Here is a 23,881-nt window from a genome sequence, read left to right on the forward strand (position 1 = left end):
CTCAGTGTAATTGAAAATAAGGTCACGAGCTGAGAGTGAGTTTGGAGGAGAAGGAGTAATTCCTCAGCTCAGCAGAATCAAGAATGATCCTTGATCCTGTGATTGAACTTCATTTTATAGAAGGATGAGGTACCATGTCTCAGAACAAGGCAGGTTTTCCTAGGCTTTTGGTCCTGATAGCCATTGCCCAGAGAAGGGACTAGAGGCAGTGGTTGTCAACCCTGGCTGCACAGTGAAGTCAGCTTAAAAAAATTTAGATGCCAGGGCTTCAACCTTGAGATCCAGAATAAATTGACCTGGAGTGGGTCCTGTAGAATTGGTGTTTTGTTGACTTTTCCAGGTGATTTTGCCAAGCAGCCAGGATTGAGAATCACTGTCCTGGAGCCTTTTCATCATTTTAATAAAGAGACACATATAATTTATTCATAGAGAATGGGAATATGGTGCCTTGATAATAGCATCATTCCTGATATTTTTCATAGAGAAATATATGCAGATGCCGATGTGCTAGAGACAGAAGTGTACTTATGATGGTATAAAATTACATTAGCTAGAAACTTCAGGTTTTTGTTTTTTAATTAACATTGGCAGTCGTCTCAGTTAACTCCTAATGCTTTGTTTTTTCTACAACCATTTCAGTATGGTTTCAACATGGTCATGTCTCATCCACATGCTGTCAACGAGATTGCACTAAGCTTGAACAACAAGAATCCAAGGTAAGCTGGCTTTATATCATGTTCAAATCTGAATTGAACTAGAGATGGCAAAGAGCTTGTCGACAATCCAATTAGAGTTTGGAAACTTTCAGGAACTCCTTTTTGAGTTAAGATTGCCATAGACTCCTTGGGTAAGTAGAATTTTCGTTTTAGCAATGCTACAGTTTTACATGTGGTGGAGTTGAGGAACTGGCGACAACTCTGGCTTTTCTCTTCAAGCTTTCATTCCTCTTGAGGCCTGGTTCTCAGCATCCTTGCAAATTTAGCAAAACTTGGTGAAGAGCATGAAGCTGCCAGGCTGTCAGGACTGGAGCCAGGAGAGTCTTGATACAGACTTAGCCACACCACTTACTGCTGAAAGCTAACTGAAACTACTACCGCCTGTCCACACTTCGTTTGCAACCTTTACACATGTAGCCTTTATTACCAAACCAAAAATAGAAACACGAACAAAACAAAAATAACTGCATGCAGATTTCTTTTCATATTCACTTTCCTATAAAGGCAAGTGCCATATATTATTTATTTTACGGATTACCTCTAGGAGCCTGTTTTCATCAATTTATTTTAGATAGTGTAATGTATTTTCCATGCTGGTGCATTTCTACATTTCACACTGTTACTCCCTCTTATCAGATCTCTCTGATAAGACTGCATATCTGAAAACTGTTAATTCAGCTTAAAAATATGATTATAAATTAGACCCTGTCTGATTGAAAGTGTAATGCAAACTATAAATCCTATTTAAATGTTGAATATTATTCATACTTCCAGTAATTAACGCTTTTGCAACTTTGTGATTGCTTCCTTGGTTTACTAGAATCGCAAGTAGTCATACTTCTTTGTCCTGTCTTCTACTGAGGGAAGGCATTATTCATTTTTCTTAAGACAATCGATATTGTGGATTATCAGAACGATCTTTGTTTAGAGGTTGGCAATAGCTTTTATTCCAGAAAAAAGATGAAATACTGAAGTAATCATACTCTGAAGTAACAATGCTGTCCTTGATATTGTATTTGAAAACTTAGATTGTATCTCTAAGGTTCTCCTTATAAAAATATTTCAGATGGTGTTTTATTTTCTTGAGTCAGAGAAAATATTCCTGTATTAGCACAGCTGTAAGCCTGCTCCTTTCAGATCTCCTGTGTGGGAAGAAGAAGTGATGGAAACTTGCATTGTCGGGGGGGGGGGAGGTTTCTGGAGCCCTTGCAAATTAACAGATTTGCAGTGTAAGGCATTGATTTCAGTTGATTTTGAACTTTTTCAGTAGATGTTATAGCTCTGACTCTAGAACCAGAGAAAATAGTTAACCAATGGGTGGTTTTACTGAATATCCTCATGTTTCCTATTGTCTTTAGCTCATTAAAAATACTTTTTCAGCCATATTACACTAAGTCACTTGATGATAGGACTAAAAGACTTACCTTCCTCTAATTAATTTACATTTGTAATTTGTAATTTGGGGAGTGGGAAACATGCCTTCCAAACTTGCTACCCTAGATAAGCCACATGTATAGAAGTTTGTAAAGGTTTTAAAATGTATGTGCTTTAATATAACTATGCCTTAATTAGTAAAAGTTAAAAAAAAATACTTGAGCAAATATCATACTCATCTTAGAAGGAACAGCTGACTCATCATTCATTCACTTTCACTGATTTGTGTGTTTTTTCCCTTCTTGTCTGAACAGAACAAAAGCCCTCGTCTTAGAGCTGTTGGCAGCCGTTTGTCTGGTCAGAGGCGGGCATGAAATCATTTTATCAGCATTTGACAACTTTAAGGAGGTAGGATATTCTAGCTTTAAAAAGAATGCTCACACAAACATCTTACATTTGGACATCTTTGAACAGAATGATTTACCTTTTGTGTGTGTGGGTGTGTGTGTATGTGTGTTTATTATTGAGTTAGACTTGACATAAAATGTATTAATTTCAGGTGTACAACATAGTAATTTGATATTTGTATATATTGCAAAATGATCACCACAGTAAGTCTAGTTAACATCCATCACCATAATTTACCTTTTTATTTATTCTTGGGCCTAAGGGGTATAATAGTTAATTTTCTAAGATGTCACTGAAGGAGAAGAAGTGAACTTAGTCTAAATATCTTAAATGGATACATTAAGCTTCTTTTGGTGTCTCATTTCCAAGAAGAGTTAAAAACCATTTGCGGGACTCACTTTCCTTTGGAGAACATGAAACAGCCAAGTTTGAAAACTGGTTTTGTTAAATGCATGTGGTTTTCATTATGGCTGTTACTTGAGTATGCACCTTGTAAATTTTATGAACTCTTTCATCATAGTTACTTTCCTCAAATCACATGTGTGATCACTGCTTTGCTGGTTGCTGTGAGAAACCACTCAACTAAAAACAGACGCTGATTTTAGCAGTTTGTAATCTTAATCAGGGGATCTTGTCACGGGAAAACAATAAACCAGTGGACATGTGTGGTTGAAATGGAAACTAAATGACTACAAAAGAAGAAGCAATTACACACAGATAATATGACATCAAGAATTCTGAACCAAAGTATCCAAGACATTACAACTGAACTCATAGCTGTTTTCCCTTGGTGGTGGTGTGCAGACTTACATAGCCAAGAAGGATGCCTGCTAGCTCCCTGTATGTGTCTGGCATCTGAGGCTATTTTGAGGTGGGACATGACGAAAGTAATTGAAGGCACATGGAGCCCCAGATTACAATAGCATCAGCCAGGTTGTGCCTTACCCTGGTAATCCCATTTGATTCCAGATGCTTCTGGATTAAGACCCAAGCTGGATTAAAATCCAGATCGCAGAGGGACTTCCAAACTCTCTCTCGTCTTTCCTGGGAACCTCTGGAGTAGAACTCAGCTAGTATTTATTGAGGACCGACTATGTGCCAGGTACACACATGAAATCATTTGGTTCTTATAAATAAATATTAATATCTCCATATTACAGAGGAATAAAATTTCAAATATTTTATTTGCCCGTGGTCCCATGGCCAGGTAAGCAGTAGAGCCAGGCTTAAGATTTGGTGCTCCTCATCTTGAACTGCTGTTTCCAGTGACGTTTGGGCCCAGTTTTGTGTGACTCTCCTGAGACAGGACCTGAGAGCCCATCCCCCTGCCCTATCCCCTTAATTGGACTCATTACCCCAGCTGACAGATGTACTAGTGAGTGACACATAATCCTTTGCATGGGCTGGCAAGTTTCAGAGATGCTTCAGTCAGCAAGGAAAACAGTCCTCCTGCCCCTCTCTTTGCATTGCCTCCTTCCCTCGAAAGTCACTGCCTTTAGATTTTGGTATTATGCATTTTGCTAATGCCAACCATGGATAGAACCAAATATTGTCTTTTTGTGTATTCAGCTTTAGTAGTGAAGAATATTCGGGTTCTAAGCAAATGATGAAGAATAGTAGTGAATCTTTTAAAATTCACAGTCTGGCTTCCAAAACAAACAGTCTTTAGAGATACGAAAGTATGAGTGCTTGTCTGTGAATGTTTTCATATATCATTTATAGGACATAAAACATATTTATAAATAAGGAGATGTGTGGGTGAATGGGTCTAAAATGAAAGTAAAACAGCATGTGAGGCTAATATAGCTCCTAAGTCTTTATCAATAGATCATATTTTGAACATATCCCATGCCAAATCTTTTTCACTCTGGAAGCACTAATTACACAGTTATCAGTGACCCTTGTTACAATAAAAGTCATATTGTATAACAAGCAATTGATTATACTGAAGGTCAAATTATGTCCTAAAATTATAATTGTATAGAATCAGTATTCATTAAAGCCAGTAAATCGTGAGATGAATGTTAAATTTGTTTTCCCTTAGGTAAGGTAGAGTGCCTTTCTTATGCATAATAAGCACAAAAATATTTGCAGAATTGAGTTTTAACTATCTGGTATCAAAATTATATATGGTTTAGCCATTTAGGGCATTGGGTGTGCTTAGTTTAAAAAAAAAAAAGTAATCCTGCTAAATCTAATAGCTGGCTGATAATAAAGAGAACTAAATTTTGACTTTGAATTTGTAGAGCTTTAACCAAAATCTCCCTCATTTCTGTAATTTCTTATGAATGATGGTGGGTGTTTCATTTCTGATTTCTCCTTGGACTGGCAATTGCATCTCAGAGAAAACAAACTATGTCACGTGGGAGAGGGGACGAGGACAAAGCTAGTTCTGTGTGTGCTCTTGGCTTGCGCTGACCTCAAGCTGTAGTGTTTCTTTCGACAGGCCAGGAAAAGAATTATCCTAATGGCCATATTCATGAGGCCAGGGCAGGAGCACGCTCCTGAGAAACTGCATTCTTAGGGGTAGGTCAAAAGAACATCCACTTATTTATCTGTTCAGTCTGAAGGTGGAAAAAGTGTTAGTTTACATTGTTTTTGTTTTGTTTTGTTTTTTTAAATGTAGTGCCACCCATACGCCAGCATCTTTTGAATCTCTTCCTTTTCTCTTTTTCCCATCTTTATGTGAGTGGATTTTTTTTCATATACATCAAAATCTTTAATCATTTTAGCAAAATGTCAATGGTATCTTGGGTTTTAGGGAGGTTTGAGAGCCAGCTGTTCATGATTAGGAAAAGTTGTCCTTATCATCCCAGATGCCTGTGTAGATAGGGTCTTGGTCAGTGAGAAATGCCCATTGAGCTGCCCATGGCAGAGACAGCACCATACCAGTTGCAGGGATCCTAGGGAGTAGGACCAAGGAAGAGTCTTTGCCCTCAAGAAGATTGTTTTTAACGCTTTCATTCCATTTAGTAAGTGGGATTTCATTCATCTCCTTAAAGAAGGGTGAAGGCATTATCCCCGTTTTCACTGGGAAGACTGATGTAGGGTGGTGGTGGGGTTCAACATCAGATATCAGCATCTATTTCTGCAGAAAAAGCAATGTGCATTAGCGCGCCAGACCCTTTGGGCTTGGATCACTGTTGGAGTGTAGCCGAGCGTACTCCTGCAGTGTGGCACCAGATGCTGAAAGGATATTTAAAGACCACACATCTTAAGTATGTAGCACGTATTTTTTCCTCTCTGCTTCTTGAGCCCACAAATCCATTCTGTCCTATTCGACTACCACTAATGAATTCAGATGTAAATTAAAGGAAAGTATCTTTCAGCTTTTGATAGATTTTAATGTATGATTACATTAATTTCTCATATTTCAATTAATATTCAGAATCCCAACAAGTCTGGTTTTCTTTGTTTTTGCAAACACATGACATATATCTTATAATATCTGAAGTACATATTTTAGGAAAATAGCACTTCCAATTTAATGGTATCTGATGGTGGGAAGGATATTAGCCCAAGACCTTGCTTTTGGTGGTTTCAGGGGTTTGGGCCTGACATTGCTGAGCAAGCACATATATCACCTCAATGTATATGATGATAAATGAGTTTTAATTACATATATTCAGTTAGTAAACTTGTACCAAGCATGGTTTGTAACATGCCTGAAAATGCTGAGGGTAGTGAGTAGTTGAAGATTAAACCTTTAGTCATCATTATGCTCCTTGAATTCTTTTCCCTTTAAATTTTTTTTTTTTTTTTAGATAAAGGGAATTAACACATCTGGTTGTGATGTTGAAACATCTCCTCATGAAAATTTATGGTCCTGAACTGAGGACAGGGTGCGAACAAGGAGTCATCTGTTTTTCCTTATTGACTAATTTAGCCATGTGGAAGGACAGATTACCATATTCCCTAAATTGATGCTTTTTTAGTTACCTGGCATTTGGTCTCCCAGACAGAAAAAAGAATACATTTGGAAGTAAAGGTTGCTGTGTTGGTATTTGCATTAGTTCAGGGTCTTGTGTGTAAGAAGCAGAAACGGACTCTAACATACAGAAGAAAGGGTTGATTGGAAGGATGTCAAGAGATGCACAGAGGGGACGAGGAGCTTGGAAAATGGGCAGGCTGAACTCTCAGGCTAGTGGTGCCCTTGAAGCCTAGCCACCATAAACGCTATCTGAGGTTCTGATCATGCGTTTTCTTCATTCCCAAATGACATGGACCATAGATGGCAACCCGCTGGGTCATAGCACTACCCTTCCTGGTTGAGGACATCAGCTGGCCCCCACTTTGGAGTTAGGGACCCTATGTTTAATTCAGTTTCCCTTAGGAAGCTTGAGGTCTCCTACCTAGACCTTGCTCTCCTCAACTTTTCTAGTCTTCCTATTTCTTTTTATTATATTTTTTGATATATCTGAGAAATTGCCTTTAAGAAAGTGTTCTCAAAAGTCTGGCCAAAAAAAAAAAAAAAAAAAAAAAAAACAAGAGCTCTCGTTTGAAATCAGAGGGGAAAAGTACTGAGACTTTGTAGACTCTGCAACAGAATAGCTCACTATGACACGAGGAATAAAACCCTCTGAGGGCTTTGAGCTACCAGCTCCCCCAGGCTGCTGGGAGGTGCGCCTGGAATTCATCAGGATTCCAGATCGATTATAACTGTGTTTTCATTTGCTTCCAAAATGACAGCATCTGGCTTTAACAAATAAGCCTGAGGCCTGGTTATTAAAGGCCTGACGCCGTCCCACTTTCAACCTTCTGGCCCAGATAGACAGGGCCTTGTGAAATGAGTCACTCAGGGCCACCAGCTCTCTTGTACAGAGCACTCTTGGCAGTAGCTGTTACTTTTTTCACCTATTGCTAGAAGGCTTCTAAGTAAGCTGATGTGGTTTAGCTACTGGGCATCTGAAAGCACTTGTGCTACACATTATTACGTTGATTTAAGAAAGCCTGTCAAGTTTTATTTACAGTGGGCCAAATTGGGCAGGAAGGAGAGCAGACATTTTGGTGTGCTTCCAGCATCCCTCTGAATTTAATCCCATCTAATCTAACCTCTCAGATATTTGAAGGGTGTAGGATTATAAATCCAGCACAGGCCATCCGGATAACTCATTCAGTGGTAAAATTCTCAACATAGAAGGAAGAGTACTTAATTTTTTCAGTCTCTCATTGAACTGTAAGCAGGGCATTCTCTCAAATCTCAGACTCGGACTGACAGTTCTAGAGTATTGTGTTTATTTCACCTTATCAGGCCAGAATTAGAGTGATCTAATTCACTCTTCTCTGGCCAGTCCGTCTCCCTAGGATCAGGAAGCAAAGTGACAGTGATGATCTTTTGGACTGTGTATTCACTGTGGCAGTGATTACTTGCTTATAATAAATTGCCCCAAGCTTGGTTTTATTAGGCCCATGGATTCAGTGTGTCAGGAGGTTAGGCTGGGCATGGCACGGAAAATTGTCTTTGCTCCATTACCTCTAGGGTCTCATCTGGGAAGATCCAATTGACCAGGGGCAGGGATTCACATGGGGGCTTCCCCACTCATGTGTTTAGTTTCTGGGCTGTGATGACTCAAAGGCTGAGCCCAGCGGAGCCTGTCAACCAGAGTGCCTCCATGTAGGACTCCATGTGGCTGGAGCTTCTTGTAGCCTGACAGCTGGTTTCCAAGAGGGAGTGTCTAGGAAGGAGCAGCTGCAGAGCAGGCATTCAGAGAGACAGAAGTCACAACGTGTCTTCTAAACTCGCCTCTGAAGTCATCAGTGTCGCTTCTGCTGCATTCTGTTGGCTACAAGTGAATCTGGTTGCTAAGGCCAACCCAGATGCAAAGGCGAGGGCAGCGACTTTACTTCTTGATGATAGAGTATGAGGGTCCCAGTGCAGAAGAACATGTAGGTAGGAGAGACTCCTGTGGTCATCTTTGGAAAATACAAATCACCTCAGTAACTTTTAGAGCATGTATCAATGTATCTCTGGCTTTTCCTCTTGCTCACCCAGCATAATATTTGGTTTCTCTTCAGGACTAAAAATTGTAAAAACTTTTTCATTGTAGATAGAAAGGATGGTTACTACTTTGAAGCCAGTGTACAATGGGCAAACAATATTTTGAGAGCCTTTCTAGAGGAGAAAGGAGCCATTTATATAGGGTTTCTGAGCCCCTGGTAGTGAACTAGTTCCTTCTTTATCATCTGCCTTTATCATGTAGTAAGGAAGTAAAGGCTGGTATCCTGCTGGTCATCAAGGGTAGAGTCATGCTAACTCACTGGCAAAAATTATTGTGAATATTTGAGTGCCCCTGTGTGTTAGAAACATTGATAAACGTTGGAAATAAGAAAATAAATGTAACCCTTAAGAGTTCTACCCTGGTAGACGGACATATATATGCTGTGGATACTATTAAGTGCCAGGTGCTTTGCAAAGAGGAGGAACAGCCAACCAAGAGGAGGAGGGGGAAGGAGGGCAGTTATGGGGTCCGAGTTTTCAGGGGAGGCTTCCTATAGGAAAGGGTGCCTGAGCTGAGTTTTGGGTGAATAAGAATTAACCAGGTATGTTAGTTTCTTCTCACTGTTGTAACAAATTGCCACAAGTTTTAGTGGCTTAAAATAACACAGGCTTATTATTTTACAGTTCTGTTGGTCATATGTATATAAAAGAAGTCTGCAGGATGGTGTTCTGGTGGGGAATCCATTTCCTTGCCCTGCCAAGATTCCATTCCTTGGTTCATGGCCCCTTCCCTGACTCTCATCCTCTGGCCTCCTTCCTTTAATGACCATTGTGATGATATTGGGCCCACCCAGATAATCCAGGATAATCTCCCCATGTCTAGGTCCTTAACGTAAGCATATCTGCAAAGTGCCTTTTACAGGCAAGGTAAATACCCACAGGTAACAGGGTTTAGAACGTAGACGTCTCTGTGGGGGCTGTTATTCAGCCTGCCACACCAGGTGAAGATGTCATTTCATACAAGGAAGGTGACACCTTCATGAAGCTTCAAGGACTTTAGTTTACTTTGTATCTCCAGTATGAAAGAAGGCAGAGTGGTGTGGGAAGAGAACAGGTGGGATAAGAAGTCAGGGGCAGGTCACCAAATACCTCACTACTTATTCCAGAGTCTTTATGTTGCCCAGTGGCCTAACAGTCACAAGGAGCAGTGGTGGGAAAGTATTCCTCAGTCTTCTCCCGGCATTGGCTGTTTAGATCTGTTAGTAAAAAAATGGCTGTTACATTTTGCTGTGGAAGACAGTTGGGTGGGCCCCGTGTGCGGTCACTTTGACAGAGCAGGCTGTGGTTGGGGTCTGAGATTTGTTTCAGACATTTTACCATGTATATTTCTCACTCTTTGGGCCTCTTCCTCCACTGACAGTCCTCTGCTCCCTCAGCTGCTGTGCTCATTTGCTTCTGACATCTTCACGACTTTCCTTTGATGTGGGCCCGGGAAAGCCTTTTTTTTTTTTTTTTAAAGGAAATACAGGAGATAATGGTACCTGGGACAGATTATCATAGTATTTGGTGAGCATTTGTAAAGATGCTTTGCTTCTCAATCTGACTTCAACTAGACCCTTCCCTCTCCACAAGCCTGAGTGCAGTTTTGCACAACAGGGAGCTTCATCTTCTATTTCATTTGTACAAGCCACTTTTTTTTTTTTAAACAGGGTGTGGCCTCCTTGTTTTTATTCACATAAAAATGCCATTTCTGAAACCTGTGCCCTTTGCCAACTGTACAACAGTTGACCTATGTGCCCTGATATCATATTCTAGGAAGGTAACAATGAAAGACCTCAAGAGAAAGCAGCGAGAGCTGTGTATTAATTTAATGCCCCAGAGAATCTGAAGCAGAGGCTGGCACAGGGCCCTCTACATGGAGCTTTCACTTGGGAGGTGTTTCTCTGACATGTAAATGATGCTCTGGTTGTAGGTACATAAGGATGGTATGAAACACTCTGCCGTGAGTTGATAAGAGAATTGGAGTCAAAACTCTTCTAGTTTTGGCAGTATCATCACCCAGAACCATTAGAATGGGAGTTTTCAGTTCCTGATTGGGATTTGGTTGCCATTCTGCATTTTATTTCTGCAGAGTAAGGTTAAAGGATTTTTAACTGTAGGATCACCTTGGTTTCTTTTTCTATGTGAAAGAACTGCCTCCTTATTCTCTCTGTCCCTTGCTCCACCCTGACTTGCATAGTAAGGATATATATTTCTTAAGTCTGTATCTTGGAACTTAAGTATACTTCAGTATTCTGTATTTGTTCTAACTGTTTTTTAAGTTGTTTTAAATGTGGAAATAGAATTGTTTTTAAAAGTCAAATAATTCTGAATTATAGGTTATTTTAGTTATTAAGTCCAGTGGTAAGCAGTGGCTAAGACAAGACACAGGATCACATTAACCATCTTACTAAATAAGCTTCTAGGTTCAAATAGAACCGTTAAAATAATTATGAAGGTGCTGTGCTAGATCTGTTAGCTAGGGAAAGGAAGAGACAAATCATGTGTATGTCATATGTATGCATCTGTGTGTATATTATACGTATGTGCATGTATTATGAGTAACAGTAGAAAGATATATTTATGCATAGTAATAAGCCCTAAAGGGAAACCAGCGAAAGGGTTTGGAGTGGCAGTGTTGCTTCTAATTTGTGTGTGTGTTTATTTCTACTGCTTGTAGTGTTTGGGAAGTAACACTGTGCCTCATGTGGCTAAATGTCCGTATTGTGCAGGGTGAGATTTTCCCTGCCAGGAACATTTCACTTGACTTGCTTTCTCCTGTCCTTTCTTAAGGTGCTCAGTTATCTTTTGTGTGACATCTCTCCAAAAATAAAGGCATTGATCATTACCACTTTTTTTCAGAACTAATAAAGTCAGAATTCTTTGGAACTTCTAGGGAGTTGTTGAGTACATATATTTGTTACCAGGGAAAAAGCACTGTTATAAAATCAGAAGAGTCTGACAGAAAATAAACAGCATGATTTTTGTCCCACAAAACTTCCATTACCTTGAAAAAGACAGGACTGACTTTAATAGGTGTTTAGTTAAGGACCATATGTGTGCTAAAGTTAACAATTCAAAACTTTTAGAATTGTGTTTATATGTATTTGTATTCCCTATTATAACTTAAACTAAAGTTTTAGTTGCTTTTGCCAATAAATATGCTTATTGAGCTTGACTCCATGTATGAGTCAAGTTCAAATTTCATTTGAAATTTAAATACTTGTAAAACATATGCATGTTTTTTATTTATATGGGCTCCATGGTCAATACAGAAGGGTTTTGTTTGATTTCTTTTAAACTAGCAAACAATCATCTTCAGAAGGAAAATATGAGCAGCGTTCATGAAACTGTTGAATTTTATTCCATATTATAAACATTAGCTAGTATATTAAGTGTATTAAAAAGGCATATGCATATATAGGAATAGTAAGGCTACCATTTATTGTTTGCTGAGTGCCGATAGGCTAGCATATATTACTTTAACTTATAAGCTCTACCCTATGAAGTAGGAATAAGGAAAGTGGGGTTCAGAGTAAATAGGGTTACTGACATACTTTAGTAAGTGACAGGCTTGGAGTTTTTACCCAGATCCATTGAACTCCAAGGCTCATAGTCAGTATTACATAACATAGTGTCACATATCAAACACCTTCTACACAAATTGATACACACCTTCGACCTTCTACTAAAAGGCAAACCTAATCAAAACAGTTAATGATTGGGTAGATTATTGGAGTGTTGGCAGTTATTAGTAACATGCAGGACAAACTGGGCTGTTTGTGTGGGGCCCAAAGAAAGAGGATCAGTCTTGAGCACAGTTACAAAGGAAGAGACTTGATTTGGCTGGTGGAGGCAACTTTGGGAACAGAGGAAGAGATGGACGTGAAGTCTGTCCTAGGGGAAGTATATTTCAGAATAAATATGCTGGTTGGCAAGAAAAAAATATCTGACTGGGGCCCATGTTACAGAATAAAGCATGATAGGAGGCAAGCATGATTAGGTTTCTGATGAACAGTGGAGAGTCAGAGAATCTTCACTGTGATTAAAAAAAAAAAATCTCAACTGGAAGACAGATAAAAGTAGGAGGGAAAAGAAAAATGGAAAGAGAAGCAACTAGTACTTACATAGTACTTTACAGTTTATAAAGTGCATTTATATCTACTCCATTTGATTCTGTGGAAACCTGAAAAGGGCATTTTATTGTAATTCTGATAAATCTTAAAAATTATCAGTCTACGCATAATAAACATTAGAGGGGAGAGATGCTGGAGTTTGGAATATAGGTAGTTCAGGTATCAAATGACTGGGCCCTGGACCAAACTGGTGGCCATGACAATGGGTATGAAGCCATAAAATTGAAGAAAAGTCAACAAGAGACAGTGATCCACTGAATATGGGGAAGAACATAATTGGAGAACAAGGATCTACTCAAACAGCATACGTTTAATTAAGAAGAAGGAAGCACAGCCACAATGAACAAGTGAGATCTGGGATATTTTTTTCAGGTGAAGAAAATTAACTGTTTTTTTATTAAGTTAATTTTTTTTTTTACTGATGGTAAAATGTCCAAGGTCAGATTCTTAGTTCTGAATTGAAGATAATGAGTGAAGGAAATTACCTCAACATAATATAAAAGCCATATATGAGAAACCCACAGCCAACAGCATCCTCAATGGTGAAAAACAGAAAGCAATCCTTCTAAGAACAGAAACAAGACAAGGGTGCCCACTCTCACCACTATTATTCAACATAGTTTTAGAAGTTTTAGCCACAGCAATCAGAGAAGAAAATGAAATAAAAGGATTCCAAATTGGAAAAGAAGAAGTAAAATTGTCACTCTTTGCAGATGACATGATATTATACCTAGAAAACCCTTAAGATGCTACCAGGAAACTGCTAGCAGTAATGGATGAATTTAATAAAGTAGCAGGATACAAAATTAATGCGAAGAAATCTCTTGCATTCCTATACACTAACAACGAAAAAGCAGAAAGAGAAATTAAGGAAACCCTCCCATTTACCATTGCAACAAAAAGAATAAAATACCTAGGAATAAACCTGCCTAAGGAGGCAAAAGACCTGTATGCAGAAAACTATAAGACACTGATGAAAGAAATCAAAGATGATACAAACAGATGGAGGGACATGCCATGTTCTTGGATTGGAAGAATCAACACTGTGAAAATGACTATGCTACCCAAAGCAATTTACAGATTCAATGCAATCCCGATCAAATTACCAATGGCATTTTTCACAGAACTAGAGCAAGAAATCTTACAATTTGTATGGAAACGCAAAAGACCCTGAAAAGCCAAAGCAATCTTGAGAAGGAAAGATGGAGTTGGTGGAATTAGGCTTCCTGACTTCAAACTATACTACAAGGCCATAGTGATCAAGACAGTATGGTACTGGCACCAAAATAGAAAGGAAGATCAATAGAACAGAATAGAGAACCCAGAGGTAAACCCAAGCACATATGGGCACCTTATCTTTGACGAAGGAGGCAAGAATATACAATGGAAAAAAGACAGCCTCTTCAATAAGTGGTGCTGGGAACATTGGACAGCAACATGTAAAAGAATGAAATTAGAACACTTCCTAACACCATACACAAAAAGAAACTCCAAATGGATTAAAGACCTACATGTAAGGCCAGACACTATCAAACTCCTAGAGGAAAACATAGGCAGAACACTCTATGACATCCATCAAAGCAAGATCCTTTTTGACCCACCTCTGAGAATAATGGAAATGAAATCAAGAATAAACAAATGGGACCTCATGAAACTTAAAAGCTTTTGCACAGCAAAAGAAACCATAAATAAGACAAGAAGACAATCCTCAGAATGGGAGAAAATACTTGCCAACAAAGCAATTGACAAAGGATTAATCTCCAAAATATACAAGCAGCTCATGAAGCTTAATACCAGAAAAGCAATTAACCCAATCCACAAATGGGCAGAAAACCTAAATAGACATTTCTCCAAAGAAGACATACAGATGGCCAACAAACACATGAAAAGATGCTCAACATCACTACTCATTAGAGAAATGCAAGTCAAAGCCACAATGAGGTATCACCTCACACCAGTCAGAATGGCCATCATCAAAACATTTAGAAACAATAAATGTTGGAGAGGGTATGGAGAAAAGGGAACTCTCCTGCACTGTTGGTGGGAATGTGCATTGGTACAGCCACTATGGAAGACAGTTTGGACGTTCCTTAAAAAAACAAAATATAGAACTACCATATGATCCAGTCATCCCACTACTGGGCATATGCCCTGAGAAAACCATAATCCCAAAAGAAACATGTACCATAATGTTTATTGAAGCACTATTTACAGTAGCCAGGACATGAAAGCAATCTAAATGCCCATCAATAGATGAATGGATAAAGAAGATGTGGCACATATATACAATGGAATAATACTCAGCCATAAAAAGGGATGAAATGGAGTTATTTATAGTGAGGTGGATGGAACTAGAGTCTGTTATACAGAGTGAAGTGAGCCAGAAAGAGAAAAATGAATACCGTATGCTAACTCATATATACGGAATCTAAAGAAAAAAAATGGTACTGATGAACCCAGTGACAGGACAAGAATAAGGATGCAGTTGCAGTGAATGGACTGGACGACACGAGGTTGGGGTGGGGGGGATGCAAAGGGGAAGCTGGGACGAAGTGAGAGAGTAGCATAGACATATATATAGTACCAACTGTAAAATAACTAGCTAGTGGGAAGCTGCTGTATAACAAAGGGAGATCAACTCGATGATGGGTAATGCCTTAGAGGACTGGGACGGGGAGGGTGGAAGGGAATCGCAGGGAGGGGGGGATATGGGCATATATGTATAAATACAGCTGATTCACTTTGATGTGCCTCAAAAGCTGGTACAAGAGTGTAAAGCAATTATATTCCAATAAAGAACTTAAAAAAAAGATAATGAATGAGAGAGCAGGTTTAAACAGAGGTGATTGGGAAGTGTGTGTGTGTGTGTGTGTGTTTTCCAAGTAGAGAATATGATTTTACTAAGGAGTTGAACTCCGCAGGGGCACCAGGCTAGAATAAGCTAGAAGGATGTTCAGAAGAGACTTTGTGCTTTGTGAAGCACACAATGCAAAGACAGCCAGGAGGAGATGAGGATACCTGGTGGGTCTGGTATCTTGTGGTGCAAGTTTTTACTTTAGATGACTAGTCAGTCAAATGATCTCTATATCCGTTCCAATTCTACAGTTTTATGATTCTATGTAAAATTTTGCCTACATGTGCCTATGTAATATGTATATTCAAAGCATTCCAGCTGAGAAAGACAAAGCACTTCTTTGACTACAGATGTAAAAACAAGGTACCTAGATAATAAAATGATAGGTACAAAGATTTATGAATGTGAACAAAAAGTAACGTGTCCAATAGATCACTGTGGTATTAGACTACATTGTGATTTTAGTCCCTAGTTCCCTTTATAACTGCCTGGAAATGGCTGCATTAGTGTCTAAACCCAGATCTCACTTAAATAGTCAAAGGAGCTTGCTGCTTCCCTAACCAGCAAGTGAGCTGCATGTGCTGGGCACACTGTGGGTACCTGCCCCTAGGAAGGTCCTGTCTGTGAAAGCATCCTGGCCTGGGCAGTTTGAGTTTCAAAGGCTGGGCTTTTGAGTCATTGTTTAGGCTCTTTTCAGCTCTTGCTCATGGTAGGTCCACAGCCACTTCCTATTCCTTTCACCACGGTGATGTGTGTGGCTCCTGCCCAACTCTTCAAATTATATCGATCTGCCAAGAATATATAGTCATGCTCAGTTTTCATTCACAACAATTGACTGGAACACACTCAGTAGAGGAAAATGGCTCAGTGGTTCCTGATGAGGATCCAACAATCACTGCCAGTCACCTTTCCTCATGAAGTTGAGCTCTCGGACAGAGTTTCCCCCTCAGCTCTGCGTCACTGCCGAGTGGAAATGGCCAATCACAGTAACATGAGCTATAGCTCTGTTTTGCTTCAGCAGTTTGGTTTTGGTCACGGAAAATGAGGGTTCCTTCCCCAGCAGTATGCGTGCCAGCAACACTAACCCAGTGGAAGCCCAGATTTGCTGGTACACTGCTAAGAACGACGCTGAGTTTTCCACGTTGAAGTATTTTCCAGGAATGGGTGTAAAACTAGGCAATAGTGGATTCTGTGTGGTAGGTAGCAAGGACGTGCTTAGTGCTTTGGTAAAAGATAAACATCTTTTGGCTCCTTGGCATGTTTGTTCTTGATTGTTTGATGTTATAGCATGTCAGGCATTCCAGGACAAATTTGTTTACTTGGGAGGATTCACTGAGTCTGATTCTCCCTGAACTTGGGGAATGCATGTCCTATAGGCCATGTGGGAGAAAATTGTTTCTGTATTTCTCTCATATTATTGCTTGAAATGTAACATTTACTTGGTCGGGGGGTGGGGTGGCAAAGAAACTAGCCTTGTAATGAGCCTCCTTGTGACAGAGGTGGGCACATCCCAGAGACAACCAGAGAGCAGGGATTTGCTGCAGTCCAGCCTGGTAAATGCCAGAGATTGTACCTTGACTTGTTAAACATAAGAACTGAAGGGAAGTCTTTTTTTTTTTCTTTTCTTTTTTCTACCTTGTAAACTGGCGGAGGCCTCTTTCTGTGTATAGAAACCTATCCTGTCTCTGAATGGTGTGATTTCATCTCCATGGGGGAAATGGCAGATGAGTTATTCTTTATATGGTGTGCTTGACACCCAACAGTCTTGCAAGACATTTTACTATTAGAAATCCATTTGTTTGCTGCTTCAAATTTTGGGTTTTAAGAATTTATTGTCTTTGTAGAAATAAAGAGGCTGTTCTCTAGCCCAGTAGATCTTACACTTTTTGCCTCAGGACTCCTTTTTACATTCTTAGAAATTACTGAACACACATCCTCCCCCCACCAAAGATTTTGTTAATGCAGGTTATGCATTGGTATTTACTGTATTAGAAATTAAAACAAAACTTTGATAAACTTTATTTCATTAAAAAAAACATAATAAACTCATTACGTGTTAAGCTTTCTATAAAAAAGAAAAATACCTGTTCTCTAAAACTTAAAAAAAAAAATCAGTGAGAATAGTAGATAGTTGTCTTAGTCCTCTCAGGCTGCCATAACAAAATACCATACACTGGATGGGCTTAAACAACAGATTTATTTTCTGACAGTTACGAAGGAAAGTCCCCATGCCAGCATGGTTGGGTTCCGATGAAGGCTCTCTTCCTGGCTTTCAGATGGTGATGTTCTCTCTGTGTGCTTTGATGGCCTTTTCTAGGTGTGTCTGTGTAAAGAGAGATCTGTCTTCCTCTTCTTATAAGGCCACCAATCCCATTGGATTCGGGCCCCACCCTTATGACTTCATTTAACCTTCCTTACCTCCTAAAAGCCTTGTTTCCAGATTGAGTTGAATTGAGGGTTAGGGCTTTAACATGAGTTTTGCAGAGACACAATTCAGTCTATAACAGTGGCATTATATTATTTTTATACATTTTTTAAAGTCTAGCTTAATAGAAGGTAGCTGCATGCTCATATCTGCTCATATTCAGTCACTTGTGTTGTTTTAGTTGAAGTAGTTGAAGTAAATCAAGCCCCATGAAAATATGCAGATGGAGAAGAAAGTATTTTAAACAGCATTTTCAGATAATAGTAGATATTTATTTTTGATACTGTACTATACAAACACTGGATAAGTAGTAGTTTCTTAAAGGTTAGTTGCAAGATAGAATCTGAAACATATTAATGAGCTTCTTGCCCTCTCCCACATTAAAACTTACTTGCTTATCTTGCACTTTGTGGAATAATTTTGTAACAATATGCAGTGGTCACTTGGAAAATAGCAATTCACTGAATTATCCAGATCTTCTAAATATTGATACATTTCATAATGCAGTATTTTTAAAAATCACATTCATTATTATTACCACCAACCTTACCAGAAAAGTCTTTAAATATTAGAAAACTGTCAAGTTCATGGTGGATACAGATTTTTCAAAATTCTCATGTTTTCTTGAAAGCTTAAGTTTTATCATTGGAAACAAATATTGCCAGTTGTTTTCTTTAAAATAAAAGGCTTATTTAATTGATTTTCAAGAAAATAACTGCCAAGTATATGAGTCTGAATAACTAGTTTGTCAGTCATCCTTTCAAACAAAAAACGAAAAAGTGGCTAGTTCATCTAGCAACCAGAATAATTACAGAAGTGCTTTTCCTCAAGACAACCATATGTCAATATGCACCAAAAGTCCTTTATTCAGGGTTCTCATTTTCTCATGTAGAATGTTAAAAATGTGTGTATTCCAGGGTTGCGATTTAATAAAATTAATACTTTTCATTGCATCAAGGGTATTCTTAAGTGAAACTGGCTTTAGAAAACAACTGAGAACACATGGCTGTGATGACTAATACAGTGATTACTGGTATAATTTGGTGCCACTGCCTTGATTTGTGTTAAGGCACCAGTAGTTTTATTCACCTGCCATTGCTTTTGCACCATCAGTGCAAATGTTAATTCTATGAAAAAGGCAAGTAACATCTTAGTATTATTATAAAAATAGTTTTGATCTCACAAACCCTGTCACAGGGCCTCAGGGGCCCTTGGTGTTCAAAGACCTCACTTTAAGAACTGCTGCCCAAGTCTGCTGTCTGTTGTCGTCTTGGGCTGGGTGGAGGTTACAGAAAGCTAATGAAGACCCAGAATTGGGGCAGAGCACAGAAGAAAGTAGAACAGATGTGAAATGAGAGTTAGGAGGGAGCAGCGGACAAACTTCAGGCATTTGCCTGTTTGTGGACTGAGGTCTTTGATCAAGCAAACAAAGAGTCCTTGTCTACAAGAAGGGCTCTGAATTCTTAGTTCATCTTTGTTTGATTTAATTTGATTTGCTGTGATTCATGCAAGAGGAGAGCGTGAGTTGACGTCTGCCTCCGGAACAGATCCCAAGGTCTGTGGTCGGAATGCCACAGGATTTACACAGCTCCTACCATGTGCTGTTACCATGGTTTAGTGAACACTAAAATGGCTTAGATGACTACTAGAAATGTGTCATTGTGTCCCCTCCCTTGCCTCACTTGACCAAATTGTGTATGTGTTCAAAGGGCAAAGGTGAGAGGAAAGATGAATAAAGTATAGCATTAGACCTTTTTCTACCATCGAGGTGTCTGACTGGTAAGTTGTCCCAGAGATGACTGGAGGCCTTCGTCATTTACCAATTAAAAAAAGTCTTTTTTGAAGAAATAGAAGGTATTTTGGTCTTCTTGTAGGAATAGAAGTCTTGAAAGAATCTGTATCCTTACTGATGACCAAGAGACGTGAGTCTTGCAGTGAAGCCAGAGAGATTCAAGTCCGACATAAGAAATTTATCCGAAAGATGTCATTAATGAAGAATTGTATTGTGGAGCCTTACTCTCTAAAATTTAATGAAGGCCATTTTTTTTTTATTAGGGGAGTGATAAAAATGCATTTCTTGTTTAAGGTGTGGTGTGTCAACAAGTCACCCTCTGGGGATTTTACTAGCCCTTTGCTTCTATGTGAGGATCCTTTATTCAGTACAGCAGAATATATGCACGGGAAGTATAACAGTCCTCTGGTTGCTTTGTGTGCCTGGTGCCAAACATCTGGATGTTTGGAAACAGCTGGAAAAGCGACTGCAGTTTTCATGAGGGTGTTTAGCATGATGTGGATGAAACCTCTGGTTAATAATCAGATGTCTGCCGGCACAAGATTGATACAAATGTTTTATTAATTTATGAGGACGGAAAGCTGGTCGATTGTAGAATACATTGTTATTTAGCTTTCATCAGTGTTTATTTTAGTGGAGTGAGATCAGGTTGTTTTGTTTCGGAATGCTTCAGTCTGATGAACATTTCCGCTTTTAAATCCCAAGGAGACAGGAGAGCCAGCGACAGGTCGGAGTGGTTGGCCTCTGTGATGGCAGCCACTCAGTGTCTGTGTTTGAAATGTCTAGTCACCTCAGGGGAAAAGGATAACAGACCCCCCCCCCCCCCGCCAACCACAGAACACCCCAGAAAAGTGGTTTTGTTGGGCCATAATGGCATCTGTAATCCACAGACAGCTGGTGCTCTTGAGAGAAGGTATAAGATGCTTTCCCCTAGGAACAACAATGCAAGAACTGCTTACTTCATGCGGCCCCAAAAAGAAAACAGAACTTTTGTTCCCAAGCAGACCCTGAGAGGGGTCGTCTAATCAGTCATAATAGACTGTGCCTCTAAAACGGTGCCTTCCTGCAGGGAGCCCTGCTGATCACAGGCGCCTATTGTGAGAAGAGAAAAAAGAAAGTATTGAGGCAGGCGCCAGGCAACAGGGCAAGAAGGAAACACTTAAGCGAGGGGCCTTTAATTTTTATATAACTAACCCAGAAGCATATTTTATAGCCACCTCATAAGTGAGGCCTCAATCTGGCTGCAGACTTTGTGTGGTACCCTGGGAGCTGTTGCAGCGGGAAGCCAAAGATAGTCACTGACATTGAAGGGGACGGAGAGGTGGCTGAAGGCCGGCAGTCTGTTGTTCATTTCAACATCTGGCTAGCAAGATAATACTCTTTATTACAAGGCTTTTGTAAAACTGTCTTTTCTCTGCTATTAGCCTTTAGGGAAATCATCCCCTAAACTCTGCCCACCCTTAGAGATGTTTTAAGCCACTGCCTCTTTTGCTTCCAGAGCCTCCGGTTTATCCAAATGGTTTGGGACACTGTTCAGAAATGTCTTTCACAGATGCTGGGGCACAGGGTTGAGTTGTTTTTTTTGGCAGGAACTGTGCTTTTGCTTCAGCTGTCCTTGAAGTGAAAATGTATCTTGCTTGTCTTGGGTGTGGCCTGTTTTATCTGGGCAGAGCAGGATTTGTCCACTCCGCAAGCAGAGTGAGCCAGATGACATGAGATAGTGCTTTGGCCTTCAAGCTTGGTACTCAGGGCCTGCAGAGCCGAGTGAATCTCTAAACTTGGTGTGTGTAGAGCTTCCAGGCCAGTCAGCTTGGGAATATCATATTATATTGCCATGCCTAGATCAAAATTTTAGAGCTTCAGGATACCAAGTGAGAGAATTTTTTTTCAAAATTTTATTAGCAGTGAAATCTTTCAATGAAACGTTTTTCCCCCAGAAGAAATCTTATCAGGCAACTCAATATAGTAAAGCAGAGTTGGATAAATGAGGATAGAGGTCTAAAGAACTTTATATGTGCTTTATCCTGCCCTTGCCAGGGCCCCCATTCCTGGTGCGTCCCCCCCCAATCCTTGGAGCCCCCAAAGCTTTCCTCTGTAACCCTTACAGCTTCCTAGAAAAGGGTTTGACAACCAACAGTATAATCTAAGGCTCTCAAGTCAATGGATGTGAAAACCAGATTCCAGGGAGGTTCATGGACTCACCCAGCTCACAGTAGGGTAGTGGCAGTACTATGGCTTGTAACCTGAGTTTTTTGGTCTCCTGTTTTAATACTCCACATAGACCCATTTCTGCCCTCATATCCCATCACCCCTACCAGTGTTAGAGCTTAAAGGTGCAAAGAGGGCTGGATGTGTTAGGCAGGATCCCACAGGGATGGGTAGATGGGTGCCCATGTTCTCAGACAAGTCTGTGGTCCAGGATTGATTCCAGCCTTAGTGTTTTTACTTTACACAGTGTTGATCAGGGTCAGTGAATTTATTCACATGAGACTGATTTATAAATGATTTATGCATGAAGATGCCTTAAGTTTACAATAGAGTATGTGCTTTTCCAAAGCATATACTTTTTTTCTGCCTAGTTGACTTCATGTCTGGTAGCACTGGCTGCTAGCAGTGAAAGTCTAATTCCTGATGGAGTAGGCTTCTCTCCAGTCTCTGCTCAGCCTTCTATAGCTGTGTCTCTTAAATTCACTCCCTACCTTCCCTATTCCAGTGGCTATTTGTTATTGATATAGGAAATCGATGTCAAAGCTAGTGGGGGAATGAGAAATACCAGTGAATAGAAAAGTCAAGAAATGACAGGTTTCAGTTGCAATAGTACAGTTGTTTTACTTGAAAGTTTTCAGATCATATATTGTCTGGTCTCTGTTGGCAGATGGAAGTTATATGCAGCAGTTTGTAATGCACAAAAATATATACATGCAAACATGCTCCTGGCTCTCCTGTATGTTTTGATGAAGCCCTTGAGAGCGCCCCCACAAAGCCCATTGTGTAGATTTGGAAAATAACTGGGGATCAGTGTCTTGTTCCTTTCATCCTCACCAGGTTTTCTAAATGAGGCCAGTTTCAAAGGAGAGAAGAGACGTGATCAGCCATGATGATCTTATTTGAACCAAGTGTGTGGGTGTGGTCCAGATGTGAGCTGTATGAACTTCGACAACTTTGCTTTGATGTGGGACACGACTTTTACCAACTTTCCCCAAACATATCTTCCCATTTCCTATGGGATTGTAGTATGCTCTGGTTTAATGATTGCTAAAGTAATGTAGCAACAAATGTGAATCTGGTTTGCGTGCTTCCTTTTTTTTTTTTCCAATAAAAATGAAGGGGGCCCCAGGAATCCATGCTGTTCCTGTAGAACAATGTCAGAAAGTACCACCCTGAATTCATTAGCTGAGACTGACAGCAGAGTAGTCTAAAGCTTTACAGAGAAGGGCTTGGTGGAGCTGATGGGGGGGCCCTTCTGGTTCTTAAAGTGGATGAGGAGAGTGGTCAGTCTTTCAGAGTTTCCCCAAGCTGGCATCTGTGTTGGCAATGTGTTGTTTTGTGCACTTGGATCCTTTTCACCAGGTTCCTAGGAGCTGTAAATTGGAAGATGTTTAAGTCCATTATTTTTAAAGATTAAAGGTATTTAATATTCTGTTTCATAGCACGTCCTCAGCATGGATTTGTCTGTTGACAGAGTGAGGGATTTCTAAAGAAAGGCATACATTCAAGGCTCCTTCCTTAATGTCTATCTCAGTTCTGTCTACCAGGTTATTACAATAACTTTTGGAATCTTTATTCAGCTTGAAATTAACCTAATATTGCTTGATCTGGAGTTGATGCCATCTCTTTTTATTAACAGTCTGAGTAGTGTTGTTGCTGCCCACATGTGCTTTCCTCGGCTATCTAAAATCCACTTTCCTCAATGCCCTGGACACAATCCTTGATGATTTGGGAGTCACCTTATTATTCATTGTACCTGTGTAGGAACAGTGGGCCAATCCCTGCTGCATTCCTCTGATACCCAGCTATAGTAACTGTGTTTCTTTTTTGTGTAGTTAAATTGGAAGTTGAATGAGTTGTGGAGTTAATGATGTAGCTATCCAGTTTATAGCTGGTAGTCAGAAAGGCTGAGGGTTTAATCAGCTAGTCTAATATTGTGTAAGCTGCTGCTTCCCAAATGCTGATCCAACAGCTATGAGTCCTTTTTTAAA

The 23,881-nt window shown here is 39.7% G+C and overlaps 1 protein-coding gene across 5 annotated transcripts in view; it reads left to right on the plus strand.

Annotated features, from left to right (window-relative positions):
• FMNL2 (formin like 2) overlaps positions 1-23,881 on the plus strand; it is a 299,283-nt gene that overhangs the window by 235,060 nt on the left and 40,342 nt on the right. For all 5 annotated transcript variants that reach the window (XR_009055041.1, XM_057744655.1, XM_057744657.1 and 2 more), the window contains exons 8-9: positions 640-716; positions 2,405-2,498. Coding sequence is in view for 4 of the 5 variants with exons in the window: in XM_057744655.1 (XP_057600638.1) it covers positions 640-716; positions 2,405-2,498 (171 nt within the window). In the remaining variant the exon portion in view is untranslated. The remainder of the gene's footprint in view (positions 1-639; positions 717-2,404; positions 2,499-23,881) is intronic.

This window comes from Hippopotamus amphibius, chromosome 8 (assembly GCF_030028045.1).
Source record: "Hippopotamus amphibius kiboko isolate mHipAmp2 chromosome 8, mHipAmp2.hap2, whole genome shotgun sequence".
Lineage (NCBI taxonomy): Eukaryota > Metazoa > Chordata > Mammalia > Artiodactyla > Hippopotamidae > Hippopotamus > Hippopotamus amphibius.